The sequence below is a fragment of the Amphiura filiformis genome, chromosome 9 (genome assembly GCF_039555335.1).
Source record: "Amphiura filiformis chromosome 9, Afil_fr2py, whole genome shotgun sequence".
Taxonomy (NCBI): domain Eukaryota; kingdom Metazoa; phylum Echinodermata; class Ophiuroidea; order Amphilepidida; family Amphiuridae; genus Amphiura; species Amphiura filiformis.
In genome coordinates this window covers 65,988,722-66,015,542 of record NC_092636.1, presented here as the reverse complement: position 1 = coordinate 66,015,542, position 26,821 = coordinate 65,988,722, and the positions used below count along the sequence as shown (strand labels likewise).

The following is a 26,821-nucleotide window of genomic DNA, read 5'->3' as shown; positions in this document are numbered from 1 at the left end:
CAAAAATGAAAATTATTTGATATCAGAAAGACATGCTTCAGTATTCAGAATGCAATTCGACACGCCTGAGGTGCTCTCATGTCCCACAAAAATACTGTCGAAACGCCATAAACGCTCATTCTAGATCCCTTAACATTTGTACACATCATGCCTATCAAAGTCTTCATACTAAAGACCTGGAGGGTGTGCAAAATGTTTGGCTTATTTTCAGGCCTGCTCTTATATGAATATGATTTCTTTTACAGTTGGTTTTATTAAAGCAAAACTTTCAAGGATTTGGTAAATGCAGGATTGTTGACGAGATTGCATACTTAAAAGCAGTGAAAACATAGTTTCCATGATCCTCCCCATGCATCAAATATTTTGACAATGTAAATCCCTGTGAAAAAAAAAATCTTTTGTTTTCTTTTATCTTGTATAGCAACTACAACAGCTAGTAAGGGACTTGGTGGGGTTGACCCAGCATCATTAGCTAGATCAAAGGCCAACAATGGGACAGGCAACAATACAACCACTACAAGGTAAGGCATCATGTTTCATTTGGTCCACGGTAAGATAGTCATCTACTTGGGCACTGATAGCATATAGGTCTAAACTAAATGAGGTGCCTTAATATAATGTTGTTTGTAACTTCAGTCCAATTATAAGGTAAAGGTTGCGTGGGCCAGTGCTTCCTTCAATGGCGTTTAGCCCAGACTCCCCTGCAGTAACTTGTTGTGGGGGTTTGCTACTCCTGCAGGCTTCCCAGTGCTATAATGCCAGTATCCATTTGAATACTTCTGAGGGGAGAGAGACAATAGAGGCTAAGTGCCTTTTCTAAGTGCACAACATGATGGGGTTTGAACCCACAACCTTCCGATCTGAGTCTGAGCTTGTATGCCACCATTCCCTATGTAGATACTTATACGCATCATTAGACAGCTAAATAGTCTTCATTCCTGGTCAAATTGAACTCAATCAACTATTTAGGTATTTGCACTAAAATAAAAAACAGGATTTCTTTTACACATTTTTCTACTTGAATTATCCAGTACATAGTTATGCAGTGCTGTTGATCTCAAAACACTCTTCAGCTTTGCTATTTAGTATCAGTTTAGCTTTAGAATGGCAGTATTACAAGGTTGTTAGTACTCTCTGTTTTTAACCGTCTTTGTTATTAGCACAGGTCCATGTGATGTGGTGAATTTAGTGCACCGTAGAGTATACTATAATCATAATATAACACCCATTGGGTTCAGACAAAGAAGCACACTTTGACCTATTGCACTTATTGAAACAAAATTTAAATTATAGAGATGTTGTGATGGAGTCGGTCTCCTTAATAATGAGCTACATGTCATCACATCAAAATATTGAGGTAAGGCAATGAAGACAAAACCCCTATGTTACAGGCAGATGAAGTTGCCAAGTAGGGTTGGTATGTTGGGATTTCTTAAAAAAAAAAGGTTTTTGGCAAACATATTTTGAAAGTTATCTGCAATTTTTTTCCAAAAACTTTCAGTTAAAATTGATCCACTTCGGCTAAAAATTGTTGTTTTTCCAATATGCAAAGTTTAGGTAGGTCGGGTTCGTAGAACAGGTCGCCTAAATCTCTATTTATTGTGTTGAATAACTGTTTAACCTTTACTTGCTGTTTATCTAGCAACATATGAACATAGATTTGAAATTAATGTCAAATTGTTTGTTTATTTTCAGTGATAGCAAGGCCATCAAGGAGAGTTATATGCCCAATGAGATTGTAACCACTGTGGAGTCATTCAAGTAAGACACATTATAAACTGTCTTGACTATTTAAGTGAAGCTCTAAGTCAGGAAAGTATGCTATAATTAGCGCCCCATGGACATTTAACTGGCAGATGATTGATTTGAATCCTGTATGAGCGTACCGGAATAAACACTATTATTATATACATTAATAGCGAAGAAAACAATCTCTTACACATATGTGAGTGGACGCGGCGAATCAGCCGTAAACTCGGCAAATTGTATTCCGAGTTAAAGTGTAAATGTATGTGAAGGTCGTATTCATAGGTTTATCAATTCGCTATGCGACAAGTATCTTATCAAACGCTGTTTAAATCAATCAATAATACTACTGCTGAAGAGGATAATAAGCTTCTACCTATTTCTATAGAATAGTTCTTGTCTTTGTTTGCTTTGGCTAAATCCTGTTCAAGTGGTAGATAACAAAGCATTGTTTTTTGTCTAGGTATGTATAATCAACAATGAACAATGAGAGGATATTTCTGAACCTCGTTGACTTGGAGATGATTTGAAATGACCGCCAATTATGATTGTTGGATATTTATTACCAGAAATGTAGAAAAAGTGTCACATGTAGAACCGATAAAAAATACAATTTTGTCGAAGGAACAGAGTTCAACAAATCATAACCCCGCTTTTGGATATCGTTTGAAGTCAAATGATATACCATTTTAAAGCTTATGGTATATATTTTCTAAACACAAAATAAAACAAAATTGACCGGGGCCGACTTTACGGCTGATTCGCCGCGTCCAGTCACATATTGTAATGGTCAAATTGTGTTTTTAAAGATTATGTATATGTCATGTTTACATGGAAAAAAGCATACACATTTGAGACCTGTAGGAAATTATGATTTAGGGATATATCCACATTTAAAATGCTCAGATTCTCAGCTTTAAAATGATAAGGTTACTCAATCTTTTGTCCTTCAAATATACATCTTTAGCTTCAAAATTTCATTGTTATGCCTCCACCGCGAGGCATACTGTTTTTGCAATGTCCGTGCTTCCGTCCTTCCGTCCGGATGCCATATCTCGGGCATGGATGGGCGGATTGACTTCAGATTTTCAGGATCTATAGGTGGGTCATGGTCAAAAACTCTGGCTACTTTTTTTTGGGTGAGGTTCAAGGTCATATACTGAGGTAAAAGGTCATTTGAGGTCAGGGGGCTCATTTTCCTTATTTACCTCTTTTCTCAGAGACTAGGGTCGCATGTTCCTCAAACTTGGTGGGTGGGTGCATCTTGACCCCAGGCAGAACAAGTTTGTATTGGTTAGTGGGTCAAGGTCACCTGAGGTCATGCAGGGGTCATTTGAGGTCAAATTAGCAAAAACTCATATGGCCATGAAACTTGGTAGGTATAGTCAACATTTAGAGCCAAATTTTTGGAAGGTCATTTGGGGTCATTTGGGGGTCACCCAGGGGTCATCTGAGGTCAAGTTAGTAAAAACTGTCGTATGGGAATGAAACTTGGTGGGTACAGTCAACATTTAGAGCCACATTTTTGGAAGGTCATTTTGGGGTCACCAGGGGTCATCTGAGGTCAAATTAGTAAAACTATCATATGGGCATGAAACTTGGTGAGTACAGTCACATTTAGAGCCAAATTTTTGGGAGGTCATTTTGGGGTTACCCAGGGGTCATCTGAGGTCAAATTAGTAAAAACTGTCATACGTACATGAAACTTGGTGGGTACAGTCAACATTTAGAGCCAAATATTTGGAAGGTCATTTTGGGGTCATTCGGGGTCACCCAGCTTTGTATCAACTTGTGAGTACGTGCCACATCACTCCCTTTGGTGGAGGCATCACGGTCGACGCTTTGCGTCGAAAACCGTGACATCCGAGAACCGCTGTCCATCTAGTTTTCTATTGATTTCTGGCATGTTTTTGGACTGTATCTTAGATAAAGCCTTGGTGACTTTGTCCAGGTTTTTTGTGGGAGCAGGTTTCCCATTATTAAAAAAAACCAACTATGGTTAAGTAATTGAATATATGAATACAAAAGCCACCCAAGTCCATACTGTGGCCAAATTGATTTAAGCATGGGAATTTGTTGCTATGTATAGGCCTGTCATATGTATGAAAAAACAACTCAAATTCATCCACTGTGTCTATTGAGCATGTGAAAAATAGCATGTATGAAAGAACCATCCAAGTCCATGATTTGAGTCTTGTAACACATTGATTGAAATCCAGTATGTATAAAAGTCCACTTGTAACACATTTCATTGCTTCAGAGTGACTTTTGAAAAAAAATGGATTTAATAAAGGAAAGTGTGTGGTTTATATTACATGGCAGAATGCTTATCAACATTATACATACCTGTGTGCTTTATTTTGTATTATCTTACTAGTGGTAATCTCATTCAAACATTGTTGACATTGTATATGATTCAAAAAACCACCCAAGTCCAAAATTTAAAACGAACCCCACAAAGTCCCTGAAATGCTAATCGTCATACTTAATACAGTTTAACCCACTCATTTGCATGTAAAACTTACCATATTGACCAGGTAAATATAACTGAAGGAATTAAAATGATACACGTGTTTTTCTCTCAAAATCACTTCCCATGGACTTGGGTGGGTTTTGTATTCATGTATTCAATTGGTGTCTTGACAAAAAGAAAACTTGCCACCTGTAAGTCTTTTGTTGCTAATGACTTCTTCCACCTTTAACAGAGATTATGTGAAGAAACAAAAAGGTGTCCGCGAGGAGATATCTCGCTTTTCAAGTAAACCACTCCATCGCGTACGGGAAGAGACAATCGCCCTCAAGCAGCTACTGGCAGTAGTATCAAATGGACTACAACGAAATGCTGTCGCCATCCATAAATTGAAGCTTGAGTCAGGCCAAGAATTGAAGAATGTGGAGTTAGCTCATAGAACCCAAGAAATACCACCAGCATTACAAATAGAAAACACAGCACCTACAGAGTAAGTTACTAGCTCATAAAAAGTTAACTTAACTGAATTAACAATGGAGAGGAAAAGAAAGGGAAACAGTAAAAATTAAAGAAGAAAATAAAATTAAAAAGGGAGAAAAACAAGGGAAAAAGAAATTCAAGGAAGAAAGAAAAAGAAAAAAGTCTATAAATGTAAATTAGACATACAGGGAGAAAAGAAGTAAGACCGGGTAGCCAATTAGAAAAGATGTTAGAAAAGTAACAAAACTATTAGCAGCCAATAAGAAAAGACGTTAGAAAAACAGCAAGACCAAGTAACCAGTTAGAAAATAGTTTAGAAAAGGAGCAAGATCAAGTAGTCAATTAGAAGAGATGTTAGAAAGGAGCAAGACCGAGTAGCCAATTAGAAAAGGAGCAAGATCAAGTAGCCAATCAGTAAAGATGTCAGAAAAAGATCAAGATCAAGTAACCAATCAGTGAACATGGTAAAGATGGAGCAAGATCAAGTAGCCAATTAAAAAAAATGTTTGTTTTATTTTCCTTGAAGGTGGATGAATTTATATCACTTGTGTTTCCATCAGTTAAAATGGCAATGCAGTATGCAGCCCTCGAATTAAGGATCTGAAGGGGCACGGAAACTTTTTTAGGGCAAGTTGATAATTGCCTTGGATTTTCACTGAAAAGGCAAGGCAGTACGGCAGTTTGTAATATTTCAAGAGGGCATCATGACAACTGTTGAAAATTTGAGAAGGGCACCAAGGCAATTTCTCAAAAGTGAAGAAAACACACACAAACATAGATAGATGATTTTATAATAAAGAGGCAGGGCTGGGGCACCGACAGCAACTTCATTAGAGGGCACGGCAAGTGACTGCCTTGGGTAAAGGACATATTTTGAGGGCATTACGGCAGTGGGGTTGGGCACCCACGGCAAAATGCCATGGGTGCCGTGGGTTAATTCGAGGGCTGGCAGTATGCACCTGTACTGAATGTTAATGCTTGTCATGATTCATGCATTTCACGTCAGCATCTCAACATGTGTAATTGATTTGTGTTATTTCTATATCAAAAGTAGGAGACATAAAGGTTGTTTATAGTGGGAGCAGGTGTACGTTAATTTGTATGTTATGTCAGAAATTGTCCGGAAACTGCTCGATCTAAACACCAGCCGTATTAGGAATATACTGTACCCCGATATCCTTCTGAAGATATGGATTATTGGCGCACTATAATCAAGTATAAATTTTGTATGGTATTGGAAGTGGTACATATAACACAGTGGTTTTCAGTTATTATGACCTTGGTATACAGTGGAGCTCATTCAACACTTGAAATCAAGTATAAATTTTGTATGGTATTGGAAGTGGTACATATAACACAGTGGTTTTCAGTTATTATGACCTTGGTATACAGTGGAGCTCATTCAACACTTGAAAGAACATTAATGTATGTGCGGTAAATTTGATTCACTATAAACAGCACCAGTTGCGGTATATATTAGAACTCTCTTAAACATTATGCTTAAAACTTGGTATATTTACTATAAGCATGCTATTACATCTTATGGTGGGTTGAATCTTTATATTTCAGATATTTTCAGGGTCTGGTAGAACATTTTGAAGAACAAATGATATTATGCAGACAACAGATAGAGCAGTTAGAAAGCTACATGGCATCACTAGCTCAACCAACATCATATACACCTCAAGGTATTGTGCTATAATACTACTCATTTTCATTTATTAATTATTATTCTAAACACGCAACCTGTACAAAATAAAGTTTTCTAACGTGAAACGATAAGAAAACAAGTTTGACCCCACGCGGAAGCAATTCCGGTTCATACCGATCGGGTCTGTGTTTTCCCGGCCGGGTGTTGCCATAGCAGCGTGACAGCATCGTGTGTTGACCAATGAGAGCTGCCCTCGCGTCTGCGCTGGTCACTGTCGTGGTGTTTTGTTTTCATTACATTATTGGTTTCCAGAATGGATAGACAAAAATTTTTAATTCCCACCCACCTCTCCCAATTATAGGGGAGCCTATGTGTTTGTCAAATATGTTAATGCAAGCACATAACTTTATTTCAAGCAAATCATAAGTTGTTTTTAAAAAAGGCAGGTACTGCTTTCCTTACATAATTAAGGGAAACAAATTAAATAGTTGCATGATATATAGCATGCTTTAGGCATGCTATTTGAGCACAAATAATTATATGGGTAAAGAAAATTTTTATGGGATTTGGATTCTTCAGTCGGGTATTCACTGTAGAACAGAAATTGGGTTGAGTATTTTTACTTTTATCTTGGAATTCCATGAGGATTTGTATTAATTTTCCCCTGGATTGCTTTGGGATTCAGATTCCTCAGTAGTGTTACTGTGGAACAGAAATTGGGTTGAGCATTTTGCTTTCATCTTGGAATCTCAAATATCTTAATATAAAATAGCAAATAAATGATAAGCTCCCGACATGCGCGGCCAAATTCATTATAATGCTAAATTTTATATAATAGCAGCATAAAATTTAACTGCAGCTTATTGCATTATTACAACATCTGTTTTCAAAAAATTCTAACATAGAAAAGAGTCCTCACAGAAGACAGACTTATCGATCAAGAGTTAAACATGTCATGTTTAATTACATATAATACTTAGAGGACAAGCTATAAACATGTATTATACAAGGAGATGTTTGTTTTCTTTTATCTTGCATCTTCCACTTATATGCACCTGTATCTCTATATTTCATATTAATATCAGTTAATACTGTATGCACTAATTATATAATGAAAAACTGATAGAGTGGAAAGTTTCGGCCATTATAAAAATCCCTTTGTCGGGTTATTTGTGGGCTCCACGTTCCTCAGTAATGCTTACTGTAGAATAGAAATTGGGTTGAGCAGCTTTGCTCTTATTCTGGAGTTCCCCTTTGAATTTGCAATTGGGATTCATGATTCCTCAGTTGGTTTACTGTCGAACAGAAATTGGGTTGAGTATTTTTACTTTTATCTTGGAATCCCATCCTTTTGATTTTTCCCTTTTTGAACTTGCTTGATTTGGGATTCATGATTCCTCAGTTGGTTTACTGTCGTACAGAAATTGGGTTGAGTATTTTTACTTTTATCTTGGAATCCCATCCTTTCTGATTTCATTCCAGGGTTGTGTACAAACCCTTTGCTTGTAATGATATAATGGCTGAAATCTTTGTTTATGAAAATAAAATTATTGTCTATCCTGATGGCCAATAAGTATTACCAAAAATTGCTGTTGCCTTGTGTGTCATTGTCTCCGTCTGGGGTTAATGCCTTGTAAGACTGAAGAGCAAAGACAAAAAAGGCAGGAAGAAGTTGGGGACAAGAAAAGTTTAAGCAGTTTGCTGAAAGAAGGCAGATTCCATATCTGTCTCAAATAAAAACTGGTACATGTAGCTCATTCCATAGAAAATAAGAACAATGGTCACAAGAAAGACTGGTCTTGTCACATGATGTAATATATATACAGGGTGTCCCAATAAAAACAGCCCCTTAGCCGATTGAAATAATTGTTTTGGTTTATTAAAGCTAACGATTTAAGGTAGAAAAAGAGGGTGCAATGAGTTTTCTGTTTTTATTGAGACACCCTGTACATGCAACAAGCATGTCCTTACAGGATAACATGTTGTGAAAGATGCAGAATTAGTCATGCCTGGTTTGTTCAAACAACACTTGTAAGTAAATTCTGCACATAAGCTATATTACTGATAGCAATCATTAGGCAAACATGGGAATGAAAAGGGCTCAAAAGTTGTCGCATTCATCACCGCATGACGGCCATCTTGAGCCCTTTTCGCTCCCAACATGCATCACTTGCCCATCAATTGCATCGTGTGTTGACCAATGAGAGCTGCCCTCTCGTCTGCGCTGGTCACTGTCGTGGTGTTTTGTTTTCATTACATTATTGGTTTCCAGAATGGATAGACAAAAAATTTTAATTCCCACCCACCTCTCCCAATTATAGGGGAGCCTATGTGTTTGTCAAATATGTTAATGCAAGCACATAACTTTATTTCAAGCAAATCATAAGTTGTTTTTAAAAAAGGCAGGTACTGCTTTCCTTACATAATTAAGGGAAACAAATTAAATAGTTGCATGATATATAGCATGCTTTAGGCATGCTATTTGAGCACAAATAATTATATGGGTAAAGAAAATTTTTTATGGGATTTGGATTCTTCAGTCAGGTATTCACTGTAGAACAGAAATTGGGTTGAGTATTTTTACTTTTATCTTGGAATTCCATGAGGATTTGTATTAATTTTCCCTGGATTGCTTTGGGATTCAGATTCCTCAGTAGTTTTACTGTGGAACAGAAATTGGGTTGAGCATTTTGCTTTCATCTTGGAATCTCAAATATCTTAATATAAAATAGCAAATAAATGATAAGCTCCCGACATGCGCGGCCAAATTCATTATAATGCTAAATTTTATATAATAGCAGCATAAAATTTAACTGCAGCTTATTGCATTATTACAACATCTGTTTTCAAAAAATTCTAACATAGAAAGGAGTCCTCACAGAAGACAGACTTATCGATCAAGAGTTAAACATGTCATGTTTAATTACATATAATACTTAGAGGACAAGCTATAAACATGTATTATACAAGGAGATGTTTGTTTTCTTTTATCTTGCATCTTCCACTTATATGCACCTGTATCTCTATATTTCATATTAATATCAGTTAATACTGTATGCACTAATTATATAATGAAAAACTGATAGAGTGGAAAGTTTCGCCATTATAAAAATCCTTTGTCGGGTTATTTGTGGGCTCCACGTTCCTCAGTAATGCTTACTGTAGAATAGAAATTGGGTTGAGCAGCTTTGCTCTTATTCTGGAGTTCCCCTTTGAATTTGCAATTGGGATTCATGATTCCTCAGTTGGTTTACTGTCGAACAGAAATTGGGTTGAGTATTTTTACTTTTATCTTGGAATCCCATCCTTTTGATTTTTCCTTTTGAACTTGCTTGATTTGGGATTCATGATTCCTCAGTTGGTTTACTGTCGTACAGAAATTGGGTTGAGTATTTTACTTTTATCTTGGAATCCCATCCTTTCTGATTTCATTCCAGGGTTGTGTACAAACCCTTTGCTTGTAATGATATAATGGCTGAAATCTTTGTTTATGAAAATAAAATTACATGTATTGTCTATCCTGATGGCCAATAAGTATTACCAAAAATTGCTGTTGCCTTGTGTGTCATTGTCTCCGTCTGGGGTTAATGCCTTGTAAGACTGAAGAGCAAAGACAAAAAAGGCAGGAAGAAGTTGGGGACAAGAAAAGTTTAAGCAGTTTGCTGAAAGAAGGCAGATTCCATATCTGTCTCAAATAAAAACTGGTACATGTAGCTCATTCCATAGAAAATAAGAACAATGGTCACAAGAAAGACTGGTCTTGTCACATGATGTAATATATATACAGGGTGTCCCAATAAAAACAGCCCCTTAGCCGATTGAAATAATTGTTTTGGTTTATTAAAGCTAACGATTTAAGGTAGAAAAAGAGGGTGCAATGAGTTTTCTGTTTTTATTGAGACACCCTGTACATGCAACAAGCATGTCCTTACAGGATAACATGTTGTGAAAGATGCAGAATTAGTCATGCCTGGTTTGTTCAAACAACACTTGTAAGTAAATTCTGCACATAAGCTATATTACTGATAGCAATCATTAGGCAAACATGGGAATGAAAAGGGCTCAAAAGTTGTCGCATTCATCACCCGCGACGGCCATCTTGAGCCCTTTTCGTTCCCGACATGCATCACTTGCCCATCAATTGCTAACAGCCATATACCTTATGTTTCTTGATTTTAACTTCATGGTTCACATCAACCTGCCCAACAAGTTCTCATTTATTTTCATTTATTTTCATTTACAGAATTGTCAATTATTATGGTGAAATTGAATGAAACCTTCATAGCTCTTGCTGCCCAGCTACAGAGTGTACATGAAGCTGTCAAGGTGAGATCATTGCTTCTCTTTAATGTAATTTTCATGTTTGATATGTGATCAGTGATGTCAGCACATTGAGCCAGCTATTTTATGTGCTTATCTATGCAGATCTTTAATGTGAGTGTGGGTGTATGCTAACACTTTTAAGTGAATGCTTGTAATTTGATGCCGCATGTTTTGATTTGTGCATTGATGTCACTGACTACACTGAAGCTAAAATCAGGGAGCTAAAGGACTAAAGGTTGCGATGGAGGTTTGATGTATCATGCAAAAAAACTGACATTGTCAGTAAAAAGTGTCTGTGAAATAAGGTTGCATATAGAAAAGCAGTAGATCAGTAGAAAATGTATATTTCTATCTTTATGGAATATATTGTCATATAAATATTAACAAGGTTGCTGCTCCAGAATCTAAAATACTACTTATGATATGTTTAGACAACAAACAGGTCAAGAGTGGCTTTAACAAAATTTCATCAGAAATGAATAAGTGCATGCAGTTTTAAACTGGACTTTTTAATTTCCAGCAGAATATTGTTGAGCCATTTATACAATGACAAAATTACTACAAAAAATGAGCTTCATATTCATGAAAGAATTGTAAAGGTAAAGGACCCTCTTATGGCCTATTGCCACTTACAAAGGCTTAACCTCTGAGCCACTTGATGCACTGTCAGGGCTTCACCTCTGAGTCCTGCAAGGACTATGCAGTGAGACCTTCCATTATTCACTCCACTATTTTAGTAGCCAAATAGAAACATGTTATAGGGATCTGAAATGCCTATTGTAGATGCCATAATGATTGCTGACTAATATATTATCTATCTAATTATCAGGCTCAGAAAGATCTGTATCTCAATTACCGAAGAGTCTACCATGGTGACATTGAAGATATCTTTGCAGCCCGAAAACGAACAGTAGAGCGCCATCGCATGTTGGGTGCGCTTCCCACAGGACCAGTCCCATTTGATAGTTCATCTAATGCTGCAGCTCTTGCTATGGCAACAGCTCTACAAACAGCACAGAAACCACCAGGTGAGGACGGGTTACTGACCATATACTTGAAATTATTTGGATTTCATTGTATTTACTGTAGATACTGTTAGCAGTTTTGTGATTGGAACTTGATATGTTTATGTGAACACTGTTGGTAACCCACGCTTTAGAAAGGGTGGGTTTGAAGGGTCCACAAAATGCTTAAAAGGGTGGGTTTGAAAAATTTCTGGTTAAAATGTGTGTCCAAATATAAAGCATGGTCACTGATAAAAAGGGTGGGTTTAGAAGTCAATAATTGCAATCACAAAAGTTAAAGCTTACTGTAGTTTCCGATTGCACTAAATGAAACACACAAAAATATTGAAATCCCATTCTGTTTGGTCATCTAAAACTTCAATATGTAATTCTCTTTGGATGCAAATCTGCACCTCCTGGACCACCATACATGCATAACCACTTATCTATGATTAGTAACCACGCTTAGAAAGGGTGGGTTTCAGAGTTTTGGTATAAAGGGTATAGAATAAAAAGGGTGGGTTTGAAATCACAAGGGTGGGTTTGTATCACCACTGCCAACTATGGTGAATAAACACCTGCTGTTATTGATATGTATTGTTTCAGGTTTACAAGGTACTGGTTTAGGTAGTGGTGCAGGAGGCTTGGGTACAACTGGCGCATTAGGTGGTGGCCTTGGTGCTACTGGCCTTGGTACCGGTCTTAGCACTGGTCTTGGTACCGGTCTTGGTACCGGTCTTGGCACTGGTCTTGGAACTGGACTTGGCACAACAGGTGGTCTAGGCACCGGCCTCAGTACAGGATTGGGTGGTGGTTTAGGATCAACCAGCGGATTTGGTAAAACCACCGGATTTGGTACAGGTCTAGGAACTCAAACCAGTCTTGGAACAGGATTAGGAACTACTGGTTTTGGAACAGGTGGATTGGGAACAGGGCGTGCAATTGGAACAGCAACACCATTCCAGGCTACAGGCACCCTTGGTAGTGGCAGTTTGAGTGCAGGACCGACACTAGGAGGCAGTTCAACAGGATTTGGATTTGGTGGAGGTAAGTGTTAGGGTTTATAGAGAGTAAAATTAATAGATTTTAATCCATCTTAAAATAAGGCACTGAAAAGTTTTGGGAGACATGACTAAAATCCCAACATCAAACCAGAAAATCGCTGTATCTTCTTGAAATTCCTTTCCATATTGTATGCTAATAAAAGATTAATTAGGTCTTGAAGACGTTGGGACAAGCTCATTGGCAAGCAAGATTTGTTGATATGCCATGCAAGTTGTTACATGAATGTTACTTCTGCTTTTGCTATATTTAATTCTTGGACACAGTGTAGGTGCCTGGTCAATGCGTGTGCATACTTTGCAGAAGTTCCATTTGGGACAATTGTGGTCTAAAACCGGGCAAAAGGAAGATGTACATTACATCTTGTATTTAATTTTATTCCGCTACTTCCAAGCATTTTGTCCCGGTATTTTGAGCCACCTCCTCCTCACCCTGATCGGTATGTCTCTGGGTAACTATCTGGTCCTGTCTTTTGTATGTATAATTGATTCTTGGACTGAAGTTTACAGAACATGTACATTTGAATCCAGCATGTGCATGTATCGTGCAACAACTATTATATTTTTGAAGTATTGAGGTATAGGATATTTACGTTTTGAGGATAAGGTCTCATAATCTTATTAGTAAACTATTGCATAACATACCCCTATGTTTGAAGCACACTGTTCAAATTTTATGAAAAGCAAAATTTGTTTTTTTACTACAAGCCTAAAACTGAAACATTGCGATGTGATAGCATCCTCAATGACTAGTTGGCCCCGCTCTCTATAGATATGCATGTAAACCCTGATATAAACACCCACAAATTAAAAAGGAGCATTTTGTTTTTCATAAATATTGTTGTCAAATATAGAGGTATATGTTGCAAAACTTCACTAATGAGACCATGTTCTTTGAATTATGAAATGTACTCTTGAAACAAAAGGTGGCAAGCATGTGACACTGTGATGTAAACTCTGTTTGGGCTAAGTTTGAAGGCCTCTTTAGGTTCATACTGGGGACCAGCAGTTGATCCTCATAGCCATAACTGTCTTTGGGCTGTAACCAGAAGTCAATCAATTTGGTTTAGTTTTTCTTTGTATAATATCCAGGTCAAGAGGTGTATTTATAATTACCAATAATTTAAAAGCAAATGAATTTATAGAATTTGCAAATTGTGCATAGCAAGGGACTATTAAAACCTTCAATCTTAGAGCAAACAGGGTTTACTCATTACCAATCTGTGTAATTGACCAACCACATGACGCGATGTTATATTAATTGTGTCTGAGCTACCAAAAAGTATGTAAGTAACCGAACTCAATGCTGGCAGGTGTACAACTGTGTGTGAGATTTAAATATATGAACAAATAGGTCCATGGGTAAGTAGATCATGAATACTGTTAAGCACTGATTTCAAAAAGTGCTCATAATATACAAACAGTGTCTCCTGTACTTACAGTTTCTGTGCCTTTACCATTGTGAGATACATTGTACTTACTGCTAAGGCGCATTCACTGGTTTGTTTGAGACAAAGAGATTGGACATACAGAGAACAAACTCTGCCATGTTTGTGTTTCGCTCAACAGTATACCTCTGGATTATTTTGCGATGTTCCTATTGCATGTGCTAAGTTCTACATGCCAAAACCATTTTTAACATGCAAGCTCTGGATTATTTTTTGCGATGTCATGCACTAAGCACTACATGTCCAACCCTTTTTTTAATGTGCAGGCTTGTAATAAATTCCAGAGATGCACTAATTTATTCTCCATACATAAAAACCAATATGGTGGACTTTACCATAACAGTTCTGAGTCCATAAATTTCTCTTTGAGTCCAATCTCTTTGTTTTGAGCAGTCTGGTCCATAGAATTTAGAGTGGAGAAGGAGAGACATCATGTTGCTTACACAAGGTAGTTTATTGTACATAGATTGTTGGACCATGCATTCAGCAAATGATTTCAATCCATATATCACTGTGACTTTCGCATTGTGACCGTCCCTATGTAACACATGAACTAGCGCCCCAATATGAGTAGCAATCGAGGATAAAACATAAATTGGTATATATTGGTAACGTCTTCCTTTTTTGTCAGAATAATAAAAGGGATGCGGACGGTTATGCTATTCATCAATATGCTGTGATCACAATGATATTTATAATGCAATCATTCCGATAACACTCAAATCTTTATAAGGGGACAAACCAAAAATCTGATGACTTCCTATAAATAAAAGTCCTTTTGAAAGGAGATGGGGGGGAGGTGGTCAAAAAATCCAATTGTTACATACTGGTTACAATTTTTGTCTGTCTGTCTGTAGAGTCTTTCGAGTTGGAATTTTCAACATTTCACACATACGTTTCAAGGAGGGAGGAAGGGGCCCAGCTCCCTGACCAAATCACTGTTGTTTATAGGACATTATCAAACTTTTGGTTTGTTTCCTAACTTTCAACTATATGCCAATTAGTCTCTGTCACTGGTTTGATTCTGGCTAGGGGCATTCTGCTCACTCCACACAAACTGTCTGGCAATGATAATATCACAAACCCTTTTTCATTGCCATAATTTTTCCCACAACATCATCAAGCACGAAAAATAAGATTTTTGATACTTTAATCGGCTACTTAATATAGTCATCGGACTCATCAGTGACCATAGTCACATGGAGTGATTTTATACAATAGAGGCCGTCAGCGTGACGTCATATGCCGCCATCTTGTGGGTGCACGTTGCGATGGTCGTTCAATCTCCATGCGTGAACAGCAAAATCATTGTGTCGATGCGTGATAACAGCTGCGCCCTGCGCGTAGTGTCCGACGCATGAACACACAAATTATTTGTACCCACAAGATGGCGAAAGGCTGACAGCCTCTATAGAGCCTATTTTAGTATCAAACTGGAAAATAGACTAGAAAAGTTTTTGGATATATCTTCATCATGTTGTATCTTTGTAGTAAATCAGAAACTGTGTTAGTGTTATATGTTAAAATTGGTTTGTGTGGAGAGTGGGTGGAAATAAACTGGCAGCAGAAGATATTAGATGTAAGTTATCATTAGGATGATACAGAGTCCCCTTCTTCGGTCTCAACTTTCAGTGTTTAAAAAAATCAGTTTAATTGCAAACCAATGTCCAAAGAACTAAAACTAAGCATTTAAATTATGTAACATCTAGGCACAATGTCTCAAAATAGTTTGTGTCTATTTTGAAAACCCACAAAATTTCCTTTGGACTGACAAAATATTACTGTTTTATTCTCTTTTCTCTCTCTCTCTCTCTTTGTCTTCATTGACCTTTCCTTCAAATTCTGGCCGGCCCTATTATGGTTGTATGTTGCGGCTGGTTTAGGCAAGGCTTTCAAGTTTTAGTGATGAGTCAGCATGGAATTGCTCCTTCATTTTGGTAGGTGATATATTTAAAAAAAAAGCAAAATCTATATAAAGATTAACTACTATATTTATATATATTTTCTAAATCGCATTTCTAAAGGCTAAATTGTACACAATTTTGGATACAAATTCTCCATCCCAAACCACAGTATATGCAACAGATTGTTTCATTCATTTTATTTATGACCTTTCTAAAAGTATTCTATCCATTAAATCTTGTTTTGTTATCTTCCATTCTTTCTTTTATACTCATTGTAACCATACCATCTCATTTTCATTCATCCTTTCACCTGTACGGAAGCGACGGTAACCTCTATTTCTAAATGTATGCAGTATATCATTATGATCATATCTTCCACATATTGAAGAATATCATCTTACTGATAACCTATCCTTAACCTATGCCATGATATTCATATTCATCCATTCCATTCCATTCCATTCCATTCCATTCCATTCCATTCCATTCCATTCCATTCCATTCCATCCCATCCCATCCCATCCCATCCCATCCCATCCCATCCCATCCCATTCATCCCATTCCATTCCAAGAACTAATATTTTATACATACCATTGGAAAACAACATATTCTTTCAGCTTTTGTACATACTTTTAACACTATGATGAAGGGTAGCCACAGATAAAGTTGTAAATGTCATATCAGAATAAAATCTTGAATGAATGAAAAGCTTGCAAAATATAAGATAGGCGCACCATAGGCACACACCATTTGGTGTAAGATGTGCTATGCAGAATACCATATAAATCTGACCATTTAATGATAATGATGTGAGCAATGTTAACAATATTGTTGTGGTTGCTGCGCATGCTTGCAGAATGGTGTGAGGCTCTTCACAGGTTATAATAGGGACGGTTTATAGTCACCTATTATTTGTCAATATGCAGAAATCACAACAGAATGATAAATTAACATGTCTGTGGCTGCCCTCACTCTCATCTGTGTTTACTCCCTTTTCATATATCCAAATATTTATCATAATAAACATTTAAATCACCTTTCACTTGCCCAACCTCCATGTATTCCCTTCACCATTCTTTTGTGTACATAATAATACTATCTTCAGGTTTTGATTACTTAAACTCCAAACTCTCCTCAGTTTATATTAATTCTTTGATATATTTACCCAAAACTCTCCTAAGTTTATATTAATTCCTTGATATATTTCTACACTATAATGAAAGTATTTATCCGATTACTCCCTATCATATCATGAGGCAATTCCATGCATGCTCAATAGTCACCTTGGTTATAACCACTAAATGTGGATTAATATTCCTTCTGTAAATTAATGATTGAAAATATATTAGCCTTGTAATGTAAGCACATGTAATGCGATCAAGCAAAATCAGAACTCGGAAATATTAAATTTTCATTTTCTTATATGATAGTAAAACGCATTTGCAAAGCTGCATTTTGAAGAAAACCCCATTGAAATTGAACAACCAGTTCCAAATATATGACAAATTAAAGAGTTTCCAAAACAAGAGGAAACAAAAGGAAATATTTCCTTTGCTTGGCTATATCTCAAAATCAATATTTCTGAGTTCCGACTGATTTTGCTTGATTGCATCACATTTTAGTACTATAAATAGAGTACATTATGGATCTTTATTGTGTTGTCTGAATAATGTTCATAGTGACAATTAACCAAGACAAATTATGTATGGTAATTGTAAAATATGGATGCATGACTGTCTAACTGCAGTAAAATTTCATTTGAATGAACATAGGGTGAACGTCTGAGTACACTGCGTGACGAATGTGTGTGTACATGTCCGTGGAAGTGAACCCAATTCACTTTAGTTGGTATTTCCGATTAATGTCTTTTCATTGGTTTGATCAGTATTTCCACCCGCCAACATTTCGTATTTTGAAATACGTTCACGGTCAGATCATGTACAGCTGCTGGCAGCTGTGTTCATTCATACACATGTATGACATTTTTACTGTAAACTGCACACAAAAAGTAGTGTCACCTTTGAAAGAGATGTCATAATTTACCAAACATGTATTGAGTAGGGCCTACAATGTATTCATATTATTGCCAATGTGGTATTTGATTTTTTTTTAATCCTGTTTTTGCAATGTCGGATGTTCCTGCTGAATAACTGTACCTCCGTCCGTCCATCTTGATCCTGTAGCGTTTGAACGGGTAATGTAAGATATTCTAGGATAGGTAGGCCACTGTCAGAAAGTAATTTGGTTTAATTTGCATATTGTTATAATGAGCTAATTTGCATATTTTGTTCTGAAATTAGTCCTCCGTCCGTCTGGATGCTATATCTTTTGAATGTATAGACGGATTGACTTCAGATATTCTAGGATAGGTAGGATGCAGTTAGAAAGTCTGTTTTCTTTTTGGGAGTCTAATTTGCATATATTTGTTATTATGAGAAAGAGTTAATTTGCATATTTTTCAAATGTTAAAAAAATGTCAAAATGTGAACAATGCACATGAAGGTGGAGGCATTGTGGTCAAAAACCACAAAATTTCTAGTTTTATTCAAATTTAAATCATGATTTGTCACATGGTTGATCAATTGATGAGAAGCAATGACAATAAAAGCGAATAGGATCAATCCTAAATGAAATGAGACCCCATCTTGGCTCAGATCAAGCACACAAGAAGTCAACAGAAAGGTAGACGGACAAAGAATCAGGAGAAAATGTTTTTGCTATGCATAGTTATATGTTTGTATGATCTTTGCACTTTGAATAGGCTCATTTTTGAAATCTGATCTACCATTCACCTGCCGTCAATATTCATTATAACTTTGCTCAATGCAGTCACAACACAACAAAAGGTGTCAAAATGTGCAGAACGAACTGCTGCATCCAGTGAATTTAATGAAATACATTTTTGATTAAATTATGTCTCTTTCAAGTGTAATATAATATTTTGTGACTATTATGTATTAAATAGGCATGTTATAAGCTGTTTTACTTAGGTCAAAGGTCATTCGTCCATAAAATGCATTGTATTTTGATGCAACTTCAGTGGAGTGATCCATGGGTCAGATTTGCTCCAAGATGGCATTTGGAGCAGAGCCAAAGGTTCAGAGGTTTGGAGCAGGGTTCCAAGTGGCGCATGACCTTACTTAAAGGTGAACCTCATTGAAAATAAAGTTATATATCAATGGAAAGCTTATGATGTCAGGAAGCAGAAAAGAATATTTTTTATTTGCATAGCGTACCAGGGTAGACATAATCTCCATGCAAAGATTGGATATTGGCACCCCCTAAATTACAAAAGCGAAATCGTTCAAATTAGGCGCTTTCGTTGATGACGTCAGCCCAGGGACACACAGTTACTTCCGGGTTTGATTGTAAACACAATGTCCGTGTATTACTGTGGCATGCATCGGGCCAATGCACGAATTCAGTCATTGTCAACTTACCTTACATGAAAATGTCTTCAATAAAATAAGAATAACATGAAGGAAATATCATGATCAAATCAAGAATGAAGTTCCTGAATAAAGTGTGTGGATTTAAAAATGGGAAAAGTGCTGGCCGGGGTGATTTGGGATAGGCCAAGCCATCCACGATATGCATAGGGAATATTACAGTAAAGCACGAAGAGTGGAGATTCGCAGAAGAACCGGAAAGAAAACAGATTGCAAAAAATAACTGCTAGTGCTACCAGTTCAGATCGTCACACCAAGTTGAGATGAACTTATCACAATGAGAAAATGAAGGAATAGAATAAGGTACATGTACAGGATTTTGTAATTATTTCTTGTCATGTATGATAGGCGAACACGTATATAGATACATACGAGATGAGCTCAGTGACTGACTGAGTCTCACTACGCCGAGTGTTCAGTATCCGCGACTGTACTGTACTTGCAGACAAAATGACCGATTTGATATTGACATTCTGATATTTCCAACTTATTGCTACTTCATCAGCAAAATTTATTCCTGTAAATGTTCCAAATATAAGGGAACGATTGATCAAATCTGCTGAAACACCCCATGAGACACACGCGCAAGTGCTGAGGACGAAGCCCCGAAGCGAGTCGCTGTGTTTGTGCATATCCGTCCCTTCAATTTCTTCAGCAGTGCTAGCAATTTACGCATCGTATTCGGTAATCCATAAAACATGAATGTTTCACTTTTTCAGTACCGTACACTGATTGTACTATCATTAAAGAATCGTGACACAAGTGACAATATTTTAATTTTATTCAGATTTCAGAATTCCATCAAATAATGGTCTACTAAGCCTAAATTGTATTTATTTTATAATAAATCAGGCCGAGTATCTGTTTCTTTCAATCGCGATTGTGTTGAAAGAATGTATTACATAATGCGCTAAATATGAAAACCTTTATATGGGCTGGATTTGATGAAATCGGCGGTTTTTATTAATTTTTTATTACTGCAAGACGATATTTTTTTAATCAGATATTTTAAAATGAATCAAGGATAGGGAATGTCACAAACAAGTATTTAATTTGTTATTCGATCATGTTTATTCAGTCCATGACATGAACGGTAGCAGCAAGCATTTGCGCATGGGATTGATCCCAGCGCGAAATTCAAACTCAATTACCCAGTTATACCCAGCCAGTTATGACTGATTTTGTCAAAAATTTACGGAAAATTTATGTATTGACAATAATTCTATTATTTCTAATATATATAGAAGGAGCCAGCAAACTTGAAGATTCCTCTAATTTCAAGCTTTATTGTGAAAATCAGACTTGCCGGGCAGCTTGCAATGTACAGGAAGCAAGTCTTGTTTACATGTTTCGAGTAGGATCACGTGACTCATGAACCCTGAGCTTACGTCACGAGCATTCCCAAGGTCATAGACGATTGATTTGGTTGCTTTTTGGGCGTATAAAAAAAAAAAAAAAATGTATTTTGTTAATTTTTCAGCTTTATTGGCCATCAAAAAAATCGGAAAAAATAATTTTTAGTATCCTGACATCATAAGCTTTCCATTGATATATAACTTTATTTTCAATGAGGTTCACCTTTAATAAATTTCCACTCACTCTGAAACCAGTGTAATTCCTGTAAATACCCTTCTTTTGAGTTTATTTATGATGATTATTGAAGTATATTAATTATGATTGTTTAACCAAAACATGCCAGGAGAGCCCCATCCAAGGCCTTCCAGAAGCTAAAACCCCGGAGCATCCAGGGACTCTGCTCCCTGGACACCCACTGGGGCTTTGCCCCTGGACCCCACCAGGGGCCCTAAGGCGAGCCCCTGGACCCAACATGATGCACTCACTCACATTGGATAGTGGCACTTCAGGGTCTTTTCATTTCACACAGTGGCACTTCAGAATATCCATAAATTTGAGAATGCCTGGCGTAGAATATCTGCAAAACTTGCGTAATTTATGCAAAAAGCTATTATTATCTTCATCATCATAAGCTTGCCCCATAGTCAATCATGCTGATCCTTACATCATTGATTCACTGTATGCCTTCCATTTTCCACCCTGAAAAATACTGCACATTGTATTGGCCGCAACCTCAAATCGCTAGAGTTTGGTGAAAGCACTGAAGCCTTATAAGATGTGAATAAGAATATTGCACATTCATGTTTTAATCTTCCTAAAAAAGTACTTTACTAAGAAGCACTGTTTTAAATCTTTTAAATCATAATTAAAAAAATAGAAAATTGTGAAAGAACCCCTTTTCAGGAATTTCAATATTAGGGTAGTATTCTTTTGTACAGAAAAGACAGAAGAAAAAACTCTCTATTTTTCAAATTGTGATGCATGCGGTGGAGGACAATATTGTTACCAAATTTATCACTTGGCTTACTAGTCAATGAGATTTCATACAGATTAGGATAATCAACTTGTTACAGGATGGTTCCTACTTTCTCTGGATTGTGTAATTCTGCATATGGTAAACTTTGTTTCTTAGGGTGCACTTGTATGAAATTGTGCATAGTGCTGATTACTATATGTACTTGGCACTTTATGGGCAAAGAAAGTTCTGTAACCATCAAGTAATACACAAATAATTGTTGGATTTCAGGTATTTGCAAACAAAATGCCAAAGGTGCAACTCGGTGCAATAAGTGTGGATTTCCCAAAGTTTGATGTATGTAACTATGAGGGGCAGTCAAAAAGTTCATAGAACAAGGTACTTTCTCGCATGCTAATGAATTTGGTCTCATTTGAAAGTCTTTTCCTTTACAACATTACTACAAATATATTCCCATTTTTCCATCATTCATTCATTCATTCATAATTTTCTTTCATCAATATGCATGTGCCATATATGGGCAGTATGCATCACTGTATATGGGCAGGACACCCTGCAGAGGAAGTCCACCTCCTTGAATTCACAGATACTACCAATAAGTGAACACAGGGTCATCATGGAATTTCCTCCCGATGGAGGTGAAAACTCAAATGAAATAAAACAATGTTCCATTGCTGTAAATGGTGATGAAGTCCTTGGTATTCAACAGCAACAAAATGATCCTTAAAGTTCAAGGATGGAATGAGCATGCTTGAAGATCATCCAAGGTCCAAGAGACTTGCTAACGTCATCACTAATGATATACATGCTGATACAGTGCCATAGCTAATGAATAAAGAACCAATTTTAATTTTATTTATTTCTTTTATTCATGTTTTTATATCAATTTTCATATAATGTTTTTACTTTGTATAATTAAAGACAGAGATAAAAAGACTAGTTTGCATCTGACGCCATCTGTCAATCAAACTCGAACACGGTTTGTTTACAAGTGCCGTGATGAAGACTTGCTGAACTCTGCGGTATAATCGGGTGCCTTATTGTTAATTTTGCACCTTCAAACATACAAACCATCTCAAAAGTTAGGCCTTTATAGTAGGAAACTTTCTTTCCGAAGGCACCATGTCAACAATGCCTAGAAAAGTTGCTTTTTGCCTTGTAAAAGCACGTATTTTTCACCATTTTCTGCTATTCCTTTTCTCCTATCGGCACCAGATAAATCAACCTTCCTTTTACGCGCTATTACCCAATCAAGGATCGCAGGGAATTTGATTGACAGTGACGTCAGACGCAAACTAGTCTTTTTAACTGTGTCTTTTATTATAGTTTGTACATTAACATGTAATTTGACCTTCGGGTCACAATATGTTGATTTTAATAAATATACTACTTATACTAACACTAAGTATATACAAAGTGTGAATTCTCACAGCCAAATTTGATGATTTGTGAATGATCAAATTGCACACAATCATTCGATTTGAAAATTTATAGCAGTCAAATTGATTATGCTGGAAACAGTTGTTTGTGTACAATGCACAACAAATGTTTGCATGGATGCAAAATGACAGAATTGATATTAATTTGCTTATTTCTAAAATTCTCCCCTCTCTGTCTCTTTCTCTGTTTAATTTGCAGGTACCCCAACTGCGTTTGGACAAACGGCCAGCTCAACAGTGACTGGAAGACCAGTTCAACTTCAGAAACCTCCCAGCAAATTTAGAAAGGGCACCAGATAACTGTATGGAAACCTCGCCAAAGTTTTTTTTTTTCCAAAGAACTTTTAAGACTTGTTGTAATGAAGGTCTTATACACCTCTGCATATAGTTTGTACAATCTTTGTGAATATTATTTTATTTAAGGGCTTCATTGAACATTAAAGCTCGCCACCCATGGAATGACATGGTATGAACTATTTGAAAAACTCATGTATTCTGTAAAGTGGGATGAACTCAATGTTTCATTGATTATGGCCGGTTTATAAACAAATGGGATTCAGTAAGCGTATTTGCAAGAGATTTTGGCATTTGGAGGGGAAATCTCCTTGTCCAGGTAGGGAATTTACATTGAAAGAAGAAAAGTTTTGAGTACTTTTGATATTTTGGTGTAAAATTTGACATTATGCCGAGAAATATATTTTTTGACCAATAATTAAATAATATTAGGCCAAAAAAAAAGTTTGTTTCATGTAGCGCGCACATTACGTTTTTGACGGCTTATTTTGGGCATTGGATTTTTTTTTCAAAGAAAACAAAACAAAAAACGGAGTAAACATTTACACATTACACAACAAACGAGCGTAGTGAAAAACTACTGGAGAAAACATCAAACTTTTTTTTTTTATACTTTTTTAATCTGCAGGTTGAAAGGGGATCATAAATATTCTTGAATATGAATTTTTTTTGTGTGTGTTGGAGAGACCCACTGTAAATTCCCATTCCAATTTGCAGCAAAAAAGGTATTTTTGTCATTTTAAGACATGGATTAAAAAAAATGCATTTGACATTTGACTTTTTGACCTGCTACAGGAAACAAACATGTTTTTTTTTGGCTTTACTAGATACCTTAGCTTGTAAATGTAGTAAGAAACAATTTAATGGATGCTGGTAAGCGAAAAAAACTGATAATCAGGTGGGTGAAACATCATTACTTAAAATGTGAGTTAACATGATATATTGACATTTTGTATTGGAATTACATATTTAATCACTGAATACTAGTGCTTACAATTATTGACACTGGCATACATGAAAAATAAAATGTTTGTCAAAGGTGGCATGTCACAACTTTCCGGGTTGCATGTTGCAGTCTTTTTGTGGCATGTATTCTATATCCTACAAAAAAGAAGAAAGAAAAACCAAAGAGACTGAAGGATTCTTTCTATTAACTTATTATTATGTAGTAAACAAAAGAAATTGTGTTTTAAATAAGCCTATGAGGTTATTCAGAAAGGATAATAATATGCAAGGAGCTCCCTGGGGTGCTACCCTCTGTATCCTTAGGGATGGTTTTTTGTATGAAGCAAGCAGAGCATTTGTAACAATTAATATGTAAGATCATTTTGGCAGAATGCTGAATAACAAGTTGTCCAATTGTTTTAATGTTACACATGAATTCTCTTGAAATAGGATCAGATGGTAGATAACCAGAGAGCAGCATATCATCAATTTAATGGTGATATGCTGCGTGATATGGGAGCTAGAGGCAGCATACAGGGTTAGTTAATGGTACATTACTACACTGCAGCGCCATGACATCTTATCCTTGTTCTCCAATTCAAAGGGAATTCATACATAACATGATTTAACAAAGAGACGAAGTGTTGTTGGCATTCTGCCAAAATCATAATTTTATGTGTCGATTCATCTGGTGGTTATACTGTTGATTTTCCTATTAAAAAAAGGTGGTAAGATTGTCTCATATTCCCCCCACTGATGACTACGGAAAAAGCTGTCAATGTGGTGTGACCATCAGTTACTATTCTATGATTAGCTCGTAATAGATGAGAATTATTCTGTTTTTATAACTGCGCAAGTCAATAAAGTTTGTAAATTCACAAAGCTCACGTCAGCCATGCAAAAGTCAAAACATAGTTCGCACATGGGCTGTGCCCAGCTGTATGTACGCCATTCTATATTAATCCACAATGTTATGAGTCCTGTTTATTACGAGCTGATCAGAGTATAACATTGTATATTATACAAATATTGACTGCTATGAGGGGCATGGTGAAAATTATAGGCCCAAGGTGATCTCAAAACCATGATTATGCCTGGAGGCATAGCCGAGGGGCATAGTTATGGTTTTGAGATCACCGCGGGCCTATAATTTTCACCATGCCCTGAATAAAAAGCAGTCAATATTTGTTTTATATACCAAATCTTAAGATTCTTGTCATCTGTTTGGTTAAAAGCATCAATCTTGGGAAGAGAAATTAATAGTTTCAATGCAAACGGCGCAGATTACAATATGCGATTTCCGCGTAATTATAGCGTGCGAAAACATTAACACATGCGTAATATCATTTTACGCTGGGAACAAAGCACACGCAGAACTATGCCCGGGGAATAGTTACTTTTGCGGGCATAGTTTTGACTATGCCTGTGCTTTTAACCAATCAGATGACGGGAATCTTTAGATGAGGTATATAATATATTTTACAACCTGAACCAGTTGATTTGTCATTGGAGTGTGCCAATGGTGAGCTAGCTAAATTGTTCAAAGGTAGAAATTGCAAGTAATATTCTTGGGTTTTATCATCTTTTTCAAAGCAAAATTGAAGTACAATGTATACATAGTGTCAGTATTCCCCACCCTATAGACGAATCCAAATCCACGCATTCCTACACCTGACTAGCAGCCTTTAGTTGGGTAGCCATCGGCTACAATGCACCCAAAATGTGAAATGATTCGGCCTTGGCGGAAATTTTAAACTGCATTCCATCACCCGTTTTACATCTTCCATGAAAACACAGGTAGACAAAAGAATGATTAAAGTTTACAACACAATAGGCCCTACAGTTCCCTTCGGCAAAACACACAGCTTCTACATATTCTATTCGCTGTTGAAGTGACATAATAATCGGCGAATAAAAGGACTAAGTATAAATAGATGCGACGGGATTACCTGCGGAATTATCTCTATTGTATTTTCCTATTAACCCTCCTCGTCCTTGCATCTTCTCTAGGTGTTAGGCGGCTTTTATTTGCACAATAGGGCGCTCAATACACCAGGTTGGTGCTAGCGGCTACCCAAAGATGGCCGACCAAATCCTGACCATGACTTGGCTCGTTGGATTCGTCTATACTAAAGTAAAGATTCACCTAATGATGCTCGTGGGCTCCTTTTGCCTTGGGGTAAATTTCATGTCCAAATAGAGACCTCCCTCCTCAGAAATCCCAACACAGATTAGGGTTCTGTGCCCTTATTTACTGGTGGGGATTTTATGGGA

The 26,821-nt window shown here is 36.6% G+C and overlaps 1 protein-coding gene across 2 annotated transcripts in view; it reads left to right on the top strand.

Annotated features, from left to right (window-relative positions):
* The window catches only part of LOC140161331 (uncharacterized), a 31,149-nt gene extending 5,164 nt beyond the window's left edge, over positions 1-25,985 (top strand). The window contains exons 4-12 of one of the 2 annotated variants that reach the window (XM_072184813.1): positions 422-521; positions 1,696-1,761; positions 4,452-4,706; positions 6,266-6,384; positions 10,591-10,673; positions 11,500-11,698; positions 12,281-12,721; positions 16,067-16,120; positions 23,508-25,985. In XM_072184813.1, coding sequence (XP_072040914.1) covers positions 422-521; positions 1,696-1,761; positions 4,452-4,706; positions 6,266-6,384; positions 10,591-10,673; positions 11,500-11,698; positions 12,281-12,721; positions 16,067-16,086 — 1,283 coding nt within the window. In that variant the 3' untranslated portion in view covers positions 16,087-16,120; positions 23,508-25,985. The remainder of the gene's footprint in view (positions 1-421; positions 522-1,695; positions 1,762-4,451; positions 4,707-6,265; positions 6,385-10,590; positions 10,674-11,499; positions 11,699-12,280; positions 12,722-16,066; positions 16,121-23,507) is intronic. The other variant, XM_072184812.1, reaches the window with a different exon arrangement.
* Positions 25,986-26,821: the final 836 nt, after the last annotated feature.